The sequence below is a fragment of the Pteropus vampyrus genome, unplaced genomic scaffold, assembly GCF_000151845.1.
Source record: "Pteropus vampyrus isolate Shadow unplaced genomic scaffold, Pvam_2.0 Scaffold68, whole genome shotgun sequence".
NCBI lineage: Eukaryota > Metazoa > Chordata > Mammalia > Chiroptera > Pteropodidae > Pteropus > Pteropus vampyrus.
The window spans coordinates 3,698,480-3,715,984 of NW_011888849.1; the positions used below are offsets into that span (position 1 = coordinate 3,698,480).

Below are 17,505 nucleotides of genomic sequence, written 5' to 3' on the forward strand. Positions count from 1 at the left end.
AATAAAGGGACTTCCCCAATTCATATTCATTTGAATTTCACTCCAAAGGTATCTCATTGTATGCCATTTGTCCTCTCATTGCCCTGAATGAGTATTTGGAGAGTATTAAGATTTAAAAAAAATTTTTTTATTTAGGAAAATATCAAATGTTATAAAAAACCAGAGTGTGGTTTTAATTAATTAATTAACTAATTGTTAATTACTCATCTCTAAACTTCTATCATTATCAACTCATGTCCAGTCTTACCTTATTTTATCTACTACATGGGACACTGCCCCTCCCAAACTGGGTGAAGTTGATGCAAATCTCAGATATCATATCATTTCAATGGTAAATGTTTTCATATGTATTTCTAAAAGTTAACTCTTTTTAAAAACATAACCATAATCTGTTACTTGCTGAAAAAGTTAACAATGTATTATATCTAGTTGAGAGACTATAGTATTTTATGACTGTACAATTAGATAATAAATTCAGTTATCTAACCACAGTTCAAACTGTTATATCCTGTTTGTTGACGGAGGAAAATTTATTATTGTGTTGCCTCAGAGGATTTGTTTTGTTACAACAATACCTGTTATTGTTTGTTTCTGATTGATTTTTAACCATTTCTTCATGGTCTGAGATTTGAAACCTCAATCTTCTTATGCCAAAAAGGTGCTTTGGGATCACCCCAAAATCACTAGTCTGGAGTAATTAGTATCTCCTCTGTAGTTTTTGTCTTGAGATTGAGAGATTAGGAACAGTGTTAAAAGAAGAATTCCACCTCTCCTTTCCTCTGAATTCATTAAGGTAGGAGCAAGCAAGCTAGCGCTCATTCTGAGGACAGTTGGGATGTAGGTTTGGACTCAGGCCTGGGAATCTGGAGATGCTGGATTCAAGATTGAACCTGAACAAAGAACAAGATCCTGAATCTATTTGGTATCACTTTTGTTTGTCAAGTATTCCTGAGGGTCAAACCAATTCAACATCTGTGAATTCTTACCTGTATAACTGCCAAAACTGGTTTACTTTTGTCAGTTTTATGACTTTTTCCAGTTTTATGAAAAATAAGCTTCACATGCATTTTATGCACCCTGTCTTCTTTGGCAGAATAATGAGTATCAATTTAATATTTTCTAATAATATAGGGACATAATTAATATCAGTTTTTATCCCAGGTTGTATAAGTAGTGTTCAGGCTTGCTCTTTTGTTTTGTTGACAATGGATATTTGTTATGCATCAGCTATGTACACCATGAAACTTTCAGAGGGGGTCCAAATATACTTAGAATTCTTTAAAACTATTTTTGTCTATTTAAAATTGGTAATTAGCATGCTAGAGATTACTTAACTGGTGTTTGGTTAAGAGTTCCTTAACCTCTCTGAGCCTCAGTTTTGTCATCTGTAAAATGGGCATAATACTAGTGCATACCTCATTGGGTTATGAAAATTAAATATTGCATTTAAAGCTCCTAGCACAGCACCTGGCACATAGTAAGCCTTTAATGTTAGTTTATACAGTGCTGCTGCTGGGTTAATTCATTATCTATAGACCTTGGAATAAGCGTCTGAATTCTTATAAACAGACCATTGATTGGCAAGTTTATAGCACTGAAGTGTAAAAATGTTTGGCCTGTGTGTATATGTCCACATAAAATTGCACAAGCCAGTACACCACTGCAGCGCATGTGTACCACACTCTTAAATTTTAGGCAAAGCTTAGGCGTAGGCATGTATGCTTAGCAAACATTCTCACTCTGGCTTAGGTGAGTTATTTAATTACAAGTGAGTAACTTGTCAAGTCTTGGTAATGCTGTCTTAGAGTTTTAGCACTTATTATAAGATTTAGATGCTTTTTATTTGATTTTTATATCGATTACAACTTAAATGTGTGATTTTTATATCGATTAAACTTAAATGTGTGATTTTTTTTTTTTTTTTTTGTAAAATAAACCAGTGTAAATAAGATGTTGCTTTTCATCTCTCTTACATGTTAGGTCCAAAGCTAAGATGTAATAGAAAAAAAAATTCCAATACTGTTTGAAAATCTCACCTTAATGATATATGGAAAGGCACTATGCCTCCAAACTAAATGGTGCCAGATAAATAAAATATTTTAAATGCTCATATTTATACTTTTAAGTTTTAATCTCTTTTCCCAATTAGATATTATATCTAGCTGTGCCTTTGGGAAACATTGTTATAGTAAAAAAAACCCAAAAACATTTATTACTAATTACAGTGATCATCACTTCTGGCAACTTGTCAGCAGTAACCCAGAAGGCAGCTGAGAACCTGGAAGGAAGCGGACATTTCTGAGCAATCAAAATCAGTGTTGGAAAGTAGATAAAATTGGAGATGCTTATGCATTTTACACTTGGAGTACGTCCTGTGCTCTCTGAGTCTGTTTACTCTTACCAAAGTCACAGTTTAAACAGATTCAATTTTCTGATTTCTCTTCATTCATATATAGCAGGCTCAGGATAGACATACTACAGTAACATCGACAACAGCAGGAAATTAACAGTGTTACTCTAAAAGCAGGACATAGAAAGCAGTCACTTTCTATATAGGGACAAAAGAATACTTAAACCATAGCAGCATGGCAAGCACACAGATTTATGTAGTTCCTGAGGACATCAGTACATAGTAGTCACAATAGTCGTGACCCTGAGTCATCAGAATGAGCTAAAACTTTCTTTAAGGGAATGGCAAAATTGGTTATACATTTTAGAAAGATTTCCTTCAAAAGCTATAATAATTTGGTATTTATATTTTAAATGTTATCTATAAAATGAAAGGATTGGGCAAGAACTTTAGATGTATAAAATCTACTTTATAGAAATGTAATTTATATACAACTCACCCACTTAAAGTGTACAGTTCAATGGTTTTTAGCATATTTATAGAGTACAACTGTCATAATCAATTCTATTTTATTAAATTATTTTAATATTGACATACAGTATTATTTAAGTTTTAGATGTACAACATAGTGATTCAACATTTATACACCTTACAAAGTGATCACCACAAAAAAAAAAAACTATTAGCAATCACTCCCCTTTTCCTTTTTATTTCCAAATCATATTTCATTATATAGTCGTAGCACATGTTATTGATTCACTCATTGGTTGGTGGACATTTGGGTTGCTTCCACTTTTTAGCTATTATAAGTAATGCTGCTATGGACATTTGCATAGAAATTTTTGTGTGGACATATGTTTTCATTTCTCTTGGCTAAATACCTAAGAGTAGACTCGCTAGATTATAAACTAACTTATGTTTAACCTCTTGCAGAACTTCCAGACTGTTTTCCAAAGTGACTGCACTATTTTATATTCTCAGTGTGTGAGGGTTTCAGTTTCTCCACATCCTCACCAACACTTGTTATTTTTTTCCATTTCTTTAAATTATAGCCATCCTTGTGGATTTGAAGTGATATCTCATTGTGGTTGTGATTTGCATTTCCCTAAAATCACATCTCGTGATTTTAAACTTTCTATAGGTTTGAATGTCATCTCCAGTTTAATTATAAAGTCCTTGAATAGTTAGGAAGTGTCAAGCTTTACTTTGTTATAGTTACTATGCTTAAGAGGGAACCCTGCATAGAGCTGCCATTCATAAACATTATAGGATTGTTTTAATTCTTTAGTAGTGTCTGGTTCTAGGACAGTGTGAATTTCACTCAGCAGAGCTTTTACTCCTTTCCAGATTGTTCTTGATTACTATCAGTCCTTGCAGAAGAGAACATAAGTGTCAAGGGGCGGGTTCATTGCCACATACCTGTTCAAAGACTTGGTAGATGCCTAAGCATGTAGTGTTCTGCACGTAAGCAGTTGGCATAACTTTCCTCAGTCCCCACTCAGCTCAACTTTAAAGATTTGCCAGACGTCCACGGTCTAGTTAAAATAAACGAACAAATCCCATTTCTAGGAGACTTGTTGTTCTGCCTGGTGCTGCCAGCTCGCAGTGCTTTTCTCCCTGAAGCCTTCTTAATTAAATACTCCCTGGTGTTAAATTGTCAGGAGCATCCTTGGAGTAAGCAAGCATGCTCTGGTGGCTTGTCAAGACAGAAAGCTAAACCTCTTGGTGGTTTAAACTGGGATTTGCTTAAGCAAGTAATTAGATTACCACCCTGAGCTGCAGTTCTGGGCATTAGGTAGCTGGAGGAGCCATTGAAGGTAGAAGTTGTGATCAGCTCTGGTTGCTGAGACCGTCACATTAGGGAGAGTGTCACACAGGTGCACTCCTATCCCTTGGCATATTTCTGCATAGTCAGATCTATAGAATCTTCTTTTCAGTCCTGGGGCCATACTTTTGATGAAGAAGGTGGTGTAATTAAGGGGAGGCCTTCAGGGAAGGTTGATATTCACTTCTCCTTGCCTCCTAATTGAGCGGGACAGGCAGGCAGCTTCTTGGTGGGAAATAGGGATGATGACCATAACAGTGTGGAACTGTGTTTTCCTCCCACCTCCTCAACCTGAGACCATTACTTCGAAATGGGAGACAAATTTCATCTGCCTACCACTTCCCCTCTTTAAAACCTGGAGCAGAAACATGGGGCTTGAGCACAGGGATGATAGGGAGATGAGCTTGATGGTTACTAGAGTGACACCCTTCTTTCTACTCTGATTTCTCTCATAAGGGTGTCGGGGAGAGGCCCCAGAACCTTTGGGAAGAAACTGCATCTCACTGAGCTGCTCAAGGCCTTGGGAAAAAGAATCAAGGAAAAGTACTTTTGACCTCATGGGTTTGACATTTTGGGTCCCCTGCTTCTTCTGGGTTCAGATTCAAGCTAAGAATACATTTACAGGTGCCACCAGAATGGTGCCCCACAAGAGCTTTTTTTTGTTTGTTTTCCTTCTCAAATCTTAACCTTAAAAAACAAAGTAACATAGCATTTATGTTGGTATTTCTGTTCTAATTTCATGTGGTTTGTGTCAAGGTCGGCCACATGAGTTACAAATCAAAGAATGTCTGCCTGCTGGACCTAAATACATGAGTACTGTTGCCAGAGCTAATTTCTTCATGGAGAAATGCCTGGTTACCTTTAAAATGGGAGTCACTGGGAGAAAGAAGTGCAATGACAGATTTTAATTATATGTGGAATGTATCTTAACCCATAGCTGTGGGGTTTAGTCATGGATGGATGGTAACTAGAACTTCAAAAGCTGAACTTAAAATTTGAAAATCACCTTTGGCACTCATGTAATAAATTGTCCATAAGTAATTTCATTGACAAGCAATTAGATGTGTTCAGAGCTCTCCTGGGAATGAGGACATCTGCCCGGTCATTACAGTGCCTTGCCCTTGGCCGCCAGCCTAGAGCCCCTAGAAGTTAAAAGCAAGGACAGCTCACTCAAACTGTGATTCCTCACCTTTTACTTATGGTCCAGCTACTTAAAGTTTTCGTTTTGATTCAGCTAGAAGAAGAGTGATTTTGAACTTGACCAGTGAGAATTGTTTAGGCCCCTCATTTAAACATTTTCTCCAGTCTCACTGCATCAGAATCTCCAGGCAGTGGCCTGGGAGTCTGTCTTTTTAACAAGTGCTTAATGTGGTTTTTATGAGGCAAATTTGAGACATTGTGTGGGTGAACATAGCTAGTGGTTTTTAAAAAGAGATGTAATTAAATGCTTTAAAATTTAGTGCCTTAAATACTAAAATTGAAGTTGTTTAAAGGAAATACAATTGCAAACAAAACTATAAAGATCCAGTTTAAAATGCAGATGCAAAGTACACTCCGCTGTGGTATCCTGTCAGTTTTAACCTGGAGTGCAAAATGTAAACAGGCCAACTTTCATGGATTCCAGGCACTTTTGCACATGGGCCCCTTCCTCCATCAGAAATAAATAAAAATTGTATTTTACTACTCTGTCGGTATAAAGATTGATGTATTGATAATGATATAGTACATTTTATTTGACCTGAAATTTCACGTTTTCTTCTGATTTTAAAAGAAATTAAAATATTTTTGTGAGTGCCTAAAAACACCGCATGCTCTGGGCACTGATCTATTGCGCGTAACAGATAATTTATGCCTGCGTGGCAGAGGTGGTGAAATCCAAACTTTAGTTCTGATGCCTGATGTAATAATATTTCTTGCCTCAGAAGTTCTGAAAGGACTCCTCACTATTCTCTTTTTCCCTCTCGAATATAAGAATATGATCAGCCCTTTTGTTCATACCCTTGTCTGGGTGAGAAGGAGAAAGCTGATCAGAATCTGAGGCTGTATCAGAGGGAAAAGGACTATTGTTACACACGGTTGTGTGATCCCACAGTGATCCTTTCCCATAAACATACCTGTGTCCCTTAAAGTGTATTTTAAAATGCCAAATTTAACATAGGATTTTGCCCTGACAACAGTGTACTGTAGGTGGGTAAATCATGCCTCTTCCTACCCTAAATTCCTACCTGAGGGAGACCTAGTGGTGTTTAGCATCTAACTGGCTAAACAGCTCTGCCCTTGGATGTCAGGCTTGCTTTTCTTGCTCTTCTCTTCTCTTCTCTTCTCTTCTCTTCTCTTCTCTTCTCTTCTCTTCTCTTCTCTTCTCTTCTCTTCTCTTCTCCTTCTCTCTTTCTTTCTCTTTATCTCTCTCCTTCCTTCCTTCCTGCCTTCTTTTTCTTCTTTCCTTCCCCCTCTCCCTCTCTCTCACCTCTCCTCCCTCCTTCCCCCCACCTCCTCCTCCTCCCTCTCTCTCTCTCCTTCTTTCTTTCCAACTTACACATACTTTATTTACTTGATTGAAAGCCTTCTTATGGTACATAGTGTTTCATACAGTTGATCTCAGCTTTGTTCACATTGACTTCAGTGATTTATATTGGGTTTTCTATGCTCAAAACCCTGTTCAATTACTACTGTTCTCACTGGTTTGTTTTCTTTCAGGATCTGGATAGATACTTTCATACAAAATCTTAATTTATATTTAATCTTATTTTAAATCTTATTTTATTCCTTTTCTGGCAATTCTTTCTTGGATTCTTAGTTTTGCATAATTATACCTACAATGAGACCATGTACTAAAGTCACCAAGATAAATCCTACTCCAATATCACATGATCTAATTCCGCCTTTTCCTTTCCTACTGCCTTGGGGACAGGTCTGCAGCTCCGCCTTATCCTTCCTTGTCATTCTTGATGGCTTGTGTCTAATGGATAATAGGCTTGATATGGGTAGGGTGTTGCATGAGAAGGAACCTTTGAGATGGAGAACACTCTTTCCTATAGGCAGGACCATAAATCAGCTATCTGTGTACTGAAGCCAAGTTAAAACAGTTTTTTCCTTTTGCATAGTTACAGAGAAGTTTTCAAATGAGAATTCTAAAATAACTCTGATTATTAAGATTGAATTTATTGATTGTAAAAAATTGAAAAGCATCATCAGAAAAGTCAGAAGAAAAAAAATCACTGTAATTCACCATCTAGAGATAAATAACTGTTAATATTTTGGCCTGAAGTTTCTAGTCTTGTTTTCTGTATACAAATGGCTATTTATTTTTAACACAAAGTTGTAATCATATGAAATGTACCATTTAATCACTTGATCTTTTCACCTAATAATACATAACGAACATTCTTACATCATTAAATGCTGTCCTACAAAATAGATAATTATTTATTTAACCAGCTCTTTATTTTTTGACAATAGTTTTCTCATTAGTAAAACTTAAGCAATTTTTTAAGGTAAAAAATTGTGGGGTTTTTTTGAATTTTTGAATGCATGCATAATTATTTATTAAGGGTGAAGTATATCTAATGTATTAAAGGGTATAGCAAGCAATCTGGAGCTTTTTAATATATATTTTCAAATAGTGCCATGGAAAAATTATTTACATTCCTATTTACATTGCCAACACTATGTATTACCATGTGACTAAAATGCAAACTAAAGCAATCTGCTATGCATTAATTTGAAAAAACTATGTTTCTCTGCATAGAATACTGAATGTTTTAGCAGATTGCTCTGTGTGCAATAATTATGGGTTTCTTTACAATGTTACAGAAACCCTTTTATTAAACTTTACATTTACCACTTTCTTCAAGGTCCTTAAATAGTTCTTAGGTTTTCAACTCTTATGTTTTATGCTGTTGAAAAATGGTTTTGGAGGGCTTTGTATATATTTAGGATGACAGAATATGAAAACTAGACAGCACTTTGGTGATCAGTTAGTCTGCTTCCATCCCACAGTTTAGTGAGTGACTCAAGAAAGAAACTTGCCCACAATTATTCTATCTGTTGGGATGCTCTCAGTTGCAACTCATAAACCACTCAACTCAGACTAGCCTTTTGCAAAATGGGAGATTTATTGGCTCATGGAACTGAAAATGGGCTCTGATGACACCTAGTATAACTGATCTTAGACAATTCTTTGATCTTGCTAAGACTTAATTTTCTTATCTGTAAACAGTATGTTGGATTCAACCAAAGGTCCCTTCTACCTCCTAAAGTTAACTGTTTCTATGAATATATTAGCAAAGAATTACATTACACTATCAACCAAATTTAGACATAGTGAAGGGAAGGCTAGCCCTCTGAGAGCAAATTTTTAAAGAAATGCAATTCTATTACACACCTGGATCTAAGTTAACAGTTTTATTTGTTTGTTTTAACATGTAGAGGTCCTTAGGTAACTCCAACGGAATCAGTATTCATGTAGTGTAAAAATATCTCAGAAGTGTTTTAAAAGTTTTTTTTTCCGTTTGTTACACAATTCATCTTTCCTATCTATTGGTTTGCTTATATCTATTCACAAATAGTGGGGAAAAGAAATTCAGTCCTGTTGCTCTCTATTTACAACAAATTATTATGGCAGTAAACTCTAGCTTGGTGTAACCTTGAACGATCTATTACACTGTCTGTAACAGCAACTGGTTGCTGGGTCACATCTGTGCCCAAAGGAGCTGACCTTGAGCAATCGGTGCCTAATTTACCAACGGAAAGAATTATTGGTGTTAGGGAACTTAGCCTCACCAGGAACACTTCTTAAAGCTCTGTGGCTGGTTGTAAGAGGAGATGCAACCAGCATCTAATGTCAGGCTCCCTTAGCTCTTTAAAATTGTTTCTTTGACTGGTAGGAACCGTTTTCTGTGGTTGTTGATGTTTTGTTTTGTTTTCTCATCTTTGCTATTTGGCGTTAACTGTGTAACCTTTGACATTTACTGCAGGAAGAAGTGTAAGTGTCCCTTGGAGACTATTCTAGTGTTCTGAAAAGGTCTTCAAGAAACAGGCTTTGTTTTAAAGCTGTTGACTACCAATAAAATTTTAAAATATTTTCACCACAATATTTGGCATTTTGATTCCACGGATTCATTTCATAGTTTTAACTACTATCAGGTCGCCAATCTTGGCTTGTGCTTAGAGAAATTTTGAGGTAGAAATAAGTGCAGCAAGACCTACATACCTTTTACTTAACACTCAGCTAACACATGTTAATCAGGGATACTGGCAGTCCTTGGGTCTGGTTCTGTAGGAGAGGAAGGGTTCCAGAAAAAAAACAGCCAAAGATTTTTGGTGGACAGTATATTAGTCAGGATGGACAAGATCATCCTGCGGTAGCAAATAACCCTCAAATCTCAATGGCTTAGAACAACAGAGGTTTTTTTCTCATTCATACTACAAGTCTGTTGAGGGGTGGCTGGGAGCTCCAGTCTGGCTCACCTTCACTCTGTGACCCAGATAATGGAGCAATCATTATCTTAGATTCTGCTAGTAACAGAGAAAGAGTTCTAGAGGGTCTCACGCCAGCCGTAAGTGCTCTTGCTTGAAAGTGACACACACGATTTCTGTTCCCAATTCACTGACTGGATAAGGCACATTGCCCAACTCGATTATAAAATGGCCAGGAGTTACGATCTGATCCCTGGAAGGAAGAGAACCAGAAATATTTGACCAGCAGCACTAGCAACTACCACAGTTTGTTTTTTTGATTACCAAATTGGCCTGCTCTCCCGGCTGCAGGTGAGATACAGTCATCACCTCCCCAAAGGAGACAACCCTGAAGTCCCATCCAGTCACAGTATGTGGATGTTGCACAGTAGGCTCTAAATTAGAGAGTGATACATAGTCGTTTTGACATCAAAGTCCTTTGACATCTTGATTTAGAAACTTCTGAACTAAAAGAGGCAAGTTACCTGCTTTTTACTCCCTTCCCCCACATCATGTATTAATGTATAATGGTGAAACGAAAGTAAAATCCAATTTATATTCCTATTCGGAAAGGGAGTAAATGGGAGACATCCATTCATTGGGCCTCAGTCATTTTAAATTCTCAAGCAGTTCTGAAATCTTCAGGGCTGCCTGCCTTGTAGGCAGAGAATGTTCCTTTGGGGTCCTGATTGTTCTCTCGGGGAGGGCCTCCTCACTACATTTCTTCTGTCTGCAGCCCTTGGCTTTCTCCAGTAGCCTCCTTGATCACATCTTAAGTGAGCACAGAAGAAGTGTCCTCTGTAGGGGCTGAGCAGCTTCCTAAGCGGCTCCCTGACTTTACAGGGTTGGGAGCTCGAGTTCATTCACGTCTTGAACAGGTTTCCCAGCTGTTTTAGGTTCAGGCTTTTGGTTCCTTTGGCAGTACAACTTTTTTCAAAAGGAAATGTGTTTCTTACTATTTCACTCTAGTTTATTTCCATATGTCCAGCCCTCAATTTTTGGCATAGTACCTATATTCTCCGTATGCCTTTGTGCTTGTGCTTCCAGCCCCTCTTTATTGCTGTAGGTGATGATACTCTGAACCTGTCAGGCTTTGATGGGGAAGCCACACCTTCAGTTTCTTTTCCCCTGAGTGATTCTAACTGAAAGAATTAACTAAGAAGCCACAACCTTAAGTACATCTTTACTTGGAGATATCTTAACCCTTTCAGAGTGTTAAGAGGGAGTGTGATAGCTATTCTCGTCCTCTGAACCTCACTCCAGAGCCAAGTGCTAATCGATCTTTTCCACTCAAAGGCTTTCTCAGTTTTATCATCTATATATTGGGGAACAGAAGCAGCTGCTTTTTTCCAACCTTGCCAATCTGACTTCATGGACTCTACTTCCTTTCCTTTTTGTTTATAAACCAGTCCATTCCTTTCTGAGCCCATCTCTCTCTCTCTTGTTGTGGTTATACCTTTTAAAATGCAGCCAACAGTAGCCAAGAGTCACCAACACATGCTACTAACATTTGATCATCAACATCTTCCAAGAGATCTCCTGATTCTTTAGGTATATTATCTGTCTTCCAAGTTATCATATGTGATGGTTTTACCAATTGCTTTGCCAGCCTGCAGAATTCATTTCCTCACTCCCTGCTGCCTGGCCCCTAAGCCAGTGCCATACTTTTCCTGCTTTTGAAACAACACTCCATTTCAAGCAGCAGTCACAATAGGCCAGGTTCTTGGGCTGTAACAGTTCCCAAATCTCGGTGGTTTGAAGAACAAAAGCTTATTTCGTGCTCACGCTGTATGTGCATTGAAGATTGGTCGCATCCTTACTCCAGGACCTAGACTGACAGATCAGCCACTACTTGGAACACTTCCTATAACTGTGGGAAACCTCTGGAGGGTCTCATGCCTTCTAGCTAAATATTCTGGCCTGAAGTGATGACCCAGATATCACTTCTACTTACCATTAAAGGGGGTTTTCTTCAGCATTGTTTTTGAGCTCTGTACATCTTGAGGCATATAAACCTAGTTGATTCTCATAGCTATATAGTATATCACATTTTATTTACATACTGATAGACATCTAGATTTTTACCAGTATTTTGTTATTATAAATTGCTGCAGTGAACATCTTTGAATATGTTTCCTAGTACCCATGTGCAAGAATTTCTTTAGGAAATAGTTCCTTTTATTCTTTAGAATATGCTGAGAGAAGATGGATCTAAAGTCAGCCACTTGCCTATAGCACCTTGTTTTATGACTATCAGCTTAGTTTAGACACACTTCACTATGGTAGAAACCATTTTGAACAAGTAGATCAGTTTACTTGTTTGCATAAAAGTCTTTTGCAGTTTGAACCTGGTCTCTTCCTGAGCATCCTTGATGAATATTCTAGATATTTAAAAAAAATACCATCTGGTTGGTTCAAGAAGGAGTAAAGGGTGAATGCAAGCATTCTGTATCTGGAACCACCATCACTTCTGACAAACACAGAACAGATTAATCAGTGGTTCAGCTGACTGTATCAGCATCAGGATATCCTGGATTAAAGAAAAAATGAGTCATGAATCATAGCTGCATTGGAATGTTGTTCCTTCCCCTTCTCTTCTATCTCCTTCCATCTCCTTGTGTATAGGAAGCGTAGATTTAGGTAGAACCTTGATATCAGGAAGATAAATGAAACTGTACATTTAAAATGTGACAGTGTCCTATAAAAGCATTAAATGTATGAATACAAGAACATTTTCCATGAAGGTAAGAAAGGAACATAGATAAGTGAAAATTTCTACTGCCTTTTCAACTAATACAGGATTCCAATTCTGTTCCCTTTTACCTTCAACGAAATTGCTGATACAACATTTAATTGAATTTTCAAAACTCTACACTTTTCCCCACTATTTTGTTGAGTTGCCATCAAAAACTTTGAAACAATTCAAAAATGAGGAGGAAGTGAGTCAGAAAGAAAAAAATCAGGATTCTAAAAAACTTATAAAATGTTTAGGTGTCCCCTGTCCCATTTTTTAAAGTGAGACCTCTTTATCATTGCCTGTATTTATCAATATCCTACAAACTAAAAGGCTGTGTAGTAACTCTTCATCCTAGAGGGCTGGTGACAGCCGTGGCTGGGTAGTGCTGAATTTGTGGTACAGAACTAGATTATTTTCTGAGTTTCACACTACTTATTCTGTCCATTTTGTGCTGAGATGTCTCCTATTTTTTGTTATCATCGAATTCTTATTTTTTCCTTCTGCATGTACTAAAAGTTCTAAGTATAAAATTTTCTCTCTTCTCTCCCCTGGTCTCTGACCTTCAGCCATACAATCCGTTTATCTTGCCACTCCTTAACAATAGTGACAACCTGGAGGGGTGGCCTCCTATACATTTCTGCTGGCTCATATAATCATAAACACATTGGGGTCTTCCTTCCTTGCTTCCTTCCTTTTCCCTTCATCCCATCCTCTGTCCCTTTTCTTCCCTTCTTCCTCACCTCCTTTTTCTTCAAACCAAATAGGGTAAATGAATTATAGTTCTAGGAATCTTTTGCTTTTCTCATAGAAAATGGAGGATATCTCTCCAGGCAGCCTGTATAGGTCTCATTCATTCATTGTTTTTAATGGCTGACTAATATTCCATAGTTTGGAAGTCATACACTTTATTGAACAGTTTCCTTGTTAGGGGATTGTACTTTTGTTTCCAGTTTTTGTTTGTTTGTTTTTAATTTGGCCACTCTAAAGGGTGCTGCTATGAACATTCTTATAGCTATCCTTCAATACTGGTGATTTTTTAATATGGTCCAGGAGAGATTAGCTGGGTCAAAGATGTTCGTGTACTTTTAATTTTGATAGGTGTTGCCAGAGTATTTCCAAAATGGTTATCTTAGCAATGTTTCGAAATACCCTTTCCCCATCCTGTCCAGGTGTTAGAGTAAAAAAATTAAATGTTGTAAAAATTATCAAGAGAGAGTTTATAGAGTGAATTATAACAACGTCAGCCTCCTGTTGATGTGCTATAGAGTAGTTCAGCAGAGTTTAAAACTAAGGCTGTGGTCAGCCTATATGATTGGAGGTGGTTCTGTGTTTTTTGGAAGGGGGAGTGTATTTCTTATAGAATCCATAAAAGTTTATAATAGGGAGGAACTGCAGATAATTTTAATGCAATTCACCCTTCACAGATAATGGGATTGAGATCCAGGGAGGCAGAGTGAATTACAGTGAGCTAGCTGCTTCTAGAAAGCAGTTCTGAATCTCGATTCAGGGATTTACCTATTACCTACACTTTGGGCCATGCTTATGGGACAGTGACTTAGAGAATGGATCAAGAAACATCATCTTTGAGCTGAATAGACTAGTAGGGATGAACCGTTTGCAATTTTCTATTATTTCCTGCTTGGATGAGCAAGCTTCCCAGCCTATACTGGGCAGTGAGGGATTTGCTTCGCAAACTTCCACAGATTGTGGATTCTCATTTGGATTCACTCTGCGTTCATTATAGAGTATTTGACAGCACGGCATTCACTTTCCAGGTTGCCTCCAGCCTACTTAGGTTGCTCAGACTATTTTGTTAATAACAGTGAAAATAATTACAATGGAGATTCATTTTGTCATAGATCAATGCCTCCAGCAGGTTAATATATATATATATACACACACATATATATGTCTATACAGTAAGTCTTCATATAACATCATCGATAGGTTCTGAGATTTTAAGGGAAGTGACATAGAACAAAACCAATTTTACCATAAGCTAATTAATATAAACGAGTCAAGTTCCTATGGCACCTCATCATGTTATAACAAAACCACGTTATTTGAGAATCAGCTTTGTGTGTGTGTGTGTGTATGTGTGTGTGTATATATACAATGTAGTGAGTTTTAGAGAATGGACCAAGAAATGTGATCTGTGAGGTATATGTATTATTTATAGAGGTATGCCTTCATCTTGCAGACCTGGTCAGGAGCTGTGCTTATTGGTGGGCTTGGCTGTCAGTGGCTGTGGTTCCTCTGGTTTAGTAGTTCCCAAACCTGCAAATTGGAACCACTGGGGAACTTTTTTAAAAAAAATGCTCACGCCCAAAGTCCCCACCCCTGAATTAAATCAGAATTCTTGAGAGAGGAGACCAGAAAATGGAATGTTAAAGGCAATTCTAATATGCAGCCGGGTTGGGGACTTCTAGGTGGGCCATTTCAGATGGAGCCAGTGTCTCTGCCTAATAAGGAAAGAAAGGAGATGTAACAGGAGCTGTTCTTTTTAGAATTCTGCCACATAGGGATCATATGTCTGCCCATCATCTCTCATAGCCCACCTTTTCTTTTCCTGCTTCCTATTTGTAGATTACAGCAGTGGAGTCATGTCTTATAAAGTCAGCTCATGAAGACAAAAATCGATTGCTGTAAAAATTACCATTGAAAAATACCCTTAGGAAGGCACCACAAGGTTAGAGATTAACACACTGTCTTTCGGTACACCTAGCATAGCCAGTTTTTCTTCCAGCATCGGAATGGGTCACTGTTTCTTTGGCTAAGATTCTGATAAAATAGTTGGCATTTGAGAGCAATGATGTATGCAAAATATATATCTTTTGAGTATTGAAACTCACCCAACTTGGTGAGATTCTTGAGCTCCAAGAAGCACATGGGAATTGACACTTGCTTTAGGGAACTGCAGAATCCTATTTCTCATCTTGTACTCAATCCCAAGGCCTACTCTAATTGAGTAGAGTGTGGGCAAAATCATGGGCACCATTTAAATTGTGAATCTCTCCTTGCCTGTCTTTTCTTTTAGGCACATGTAGTTGAATTCTGATAAACCGAATGATCAATGCACATATAGATGTGACATCACTGTATTTCATTAATTGAATATTATAAAAATCGAACATTTCTTTGCATGTGTTGAATTCAGCAGCACTCTTTCTGTCCTCTAGCATTCCCGTGGTTTGGCATGGATATCGGTGGGACACTGGTTAAATTGGTCTACTTCGAACCGAAGGATATTACAGCCGAAGAGGAACAAGAGGAAGTAGAGAACCTTAAGAGCATCAGGAAGTATTTGACTTCTAATACTGCTTATGGGAAAACCGGGATCCGAGATGTCCACCTGGAACTGAAAAACTTGACCATGTGTGGGCGCAAAGGGAACCTGCACTTCATCCGCTTCCCCAGCTGTGCTATGCACACATTCATTCAGATGGGCAGTGAGAAGAACTTCTCCAGCCTTCACACCACTCTCTGTGCCACAGGAGGCGGGGCTTTCAAGTTTGAAGAGGACTTCAGAACGGTATGTGGATTTGTCCTTGTTAAAACAACAAAACCATCCCTTAGAGAAAGAAAGAAAACCTCTCATATGTCCATAATCGTGGCTTCTTATACCAAAAAACTAGACTACTACTATACTAGCCTTGGGACTTTGGATGAGTTTACTTCACCTCTCTGTGCCTCAGTTTCCTCATCTATATGTATTTCTTATTTCATAGGGTTGTTACATGAAGGGATAAAGGAGATATTATGTACCTGGCACTTAGTTAATGCTCAGTAAATTTTAGCTATCATCATCATTTTTGTCACAATTACTGTTGTGCAGTATGCTAAAGACAAGATGATATAAACCCCCTTCCGAAGCATTTTAGTCAGAGTTTTCCATAGATGCTTACTATAGTTTCATGAAAAGCATAATCACTGTGCTAGTTTTATAGATGGATAGCCTGAGGCCCTCAGAAAAGGCTTTCTATAAATCTTACTAAAACTTATTACTTCTATCTACCAATTTGCACGGTCTTTTTTTGTTTGTTTTAAGAGTGTCATTCAGAAGTTTCACTCAAATGAAAAAGAAATCTTTGATATTATTTGTATTATTTGAATTCCTTTATTAATGGACATGGTTTAGGGAGTATGGTTCTACAGAATAAGAATAATGTTGACTAGCAGTGCATTCCAACTGTGTTGCTCATCTAGATTCGACAGATTTGGCAAGTGGAAGATATAGATGAGTGACATGGATTCCAAACTTTCCCTTCATTTAGCAGTCCCTTAAGACCTATGTATTCCAGTTTTCCCATCTCAAGATAATCTCTATACTGTCCAGCCTCATCTCGCAGAGGATAAAATGAAAATAAAGTAAAATAATAAGTGGAGAAAATAAAGGAAATTAGATTAACAGAAGTGATTGAACATAGGAGAAGGAAGGGTTGGAAGATCTGGGGATTAGTTTTGCCAGAAAGTTGAAAATATAGTGAGATAAGATATAAAATACATTTTCTCAGAGGCTAGAGTGCAAGTTATTGGCATTTTTTCATGGAACTAATGTAATCCAGTCTTGTCATAAAGTCTATCATTAATGAATAAGTTAATGAGTCAATGTGTTATTTATAGTATTAAACTATAAATGAAAATTTTATTCGTATCATCAAAGGTAACATTGTTTGTTTTATTGATTATACTAGGTAGTTTCTAAAAGAGCTGGCAGAGTCCTAGCACAGTATCCTAAGTGAGACTGATTATATTCAGGTTTTGGCTGTTTTCTTCTTTGTCCTCTTTCCCTACTCAGCAGTAGCATTGGACTCTGCCGCCTACTTAAATGATTCATGGGATCTTTTTCCCACCAAAGGAGCCCAATGATCAGAGTTTTAAAAAGGTTGAGGTCCAGGAGCCTGAAAATTAAATTTGAGTTTGTAATTGAAAAAGCATTTAACTTGAATTCTAGTCCTGTTTCTTCATTTAACTAGCTAGGTGACTTTGGGTGAGATGTGTCCCTCCTATGGGCTTCACTTTTATCATCTGAAAAAGATGACAGTGGGTCACCTAAAGCACACTTAAAGGCTTAACACTGTTTCCTCTTCCTAAAGTACCCTTCCCCAGATACTGGCCTGATTTTGCTGTATTACT

General features: G+C 37.5%; 1 protein-coding gene across 2 annotated transcripts in view; it reads left to right on the plus strand.

Annotated features, from left to right (window-relative positions):
* Window positions 1-17,505, plus strand: part of PANK1 (pantothenate kinase 1) — a 51,753-nt gene that overhangs the window by 10,370 nt on the left and 23,878 nt on the right. For both annotated transcript variants that reach the window (XM_011361594.2, XM_011361596.2), the window contains exon 2: window positions 15,549-15,901. In XM_011361594.2, the coding sequence (XP_011359896.1) occupies window positions 15,549-15,901 (353 nt within the window). The remainder of the gene's footprint in view (window positions 1-15,548; window positions 15,902-17,505) is intronic.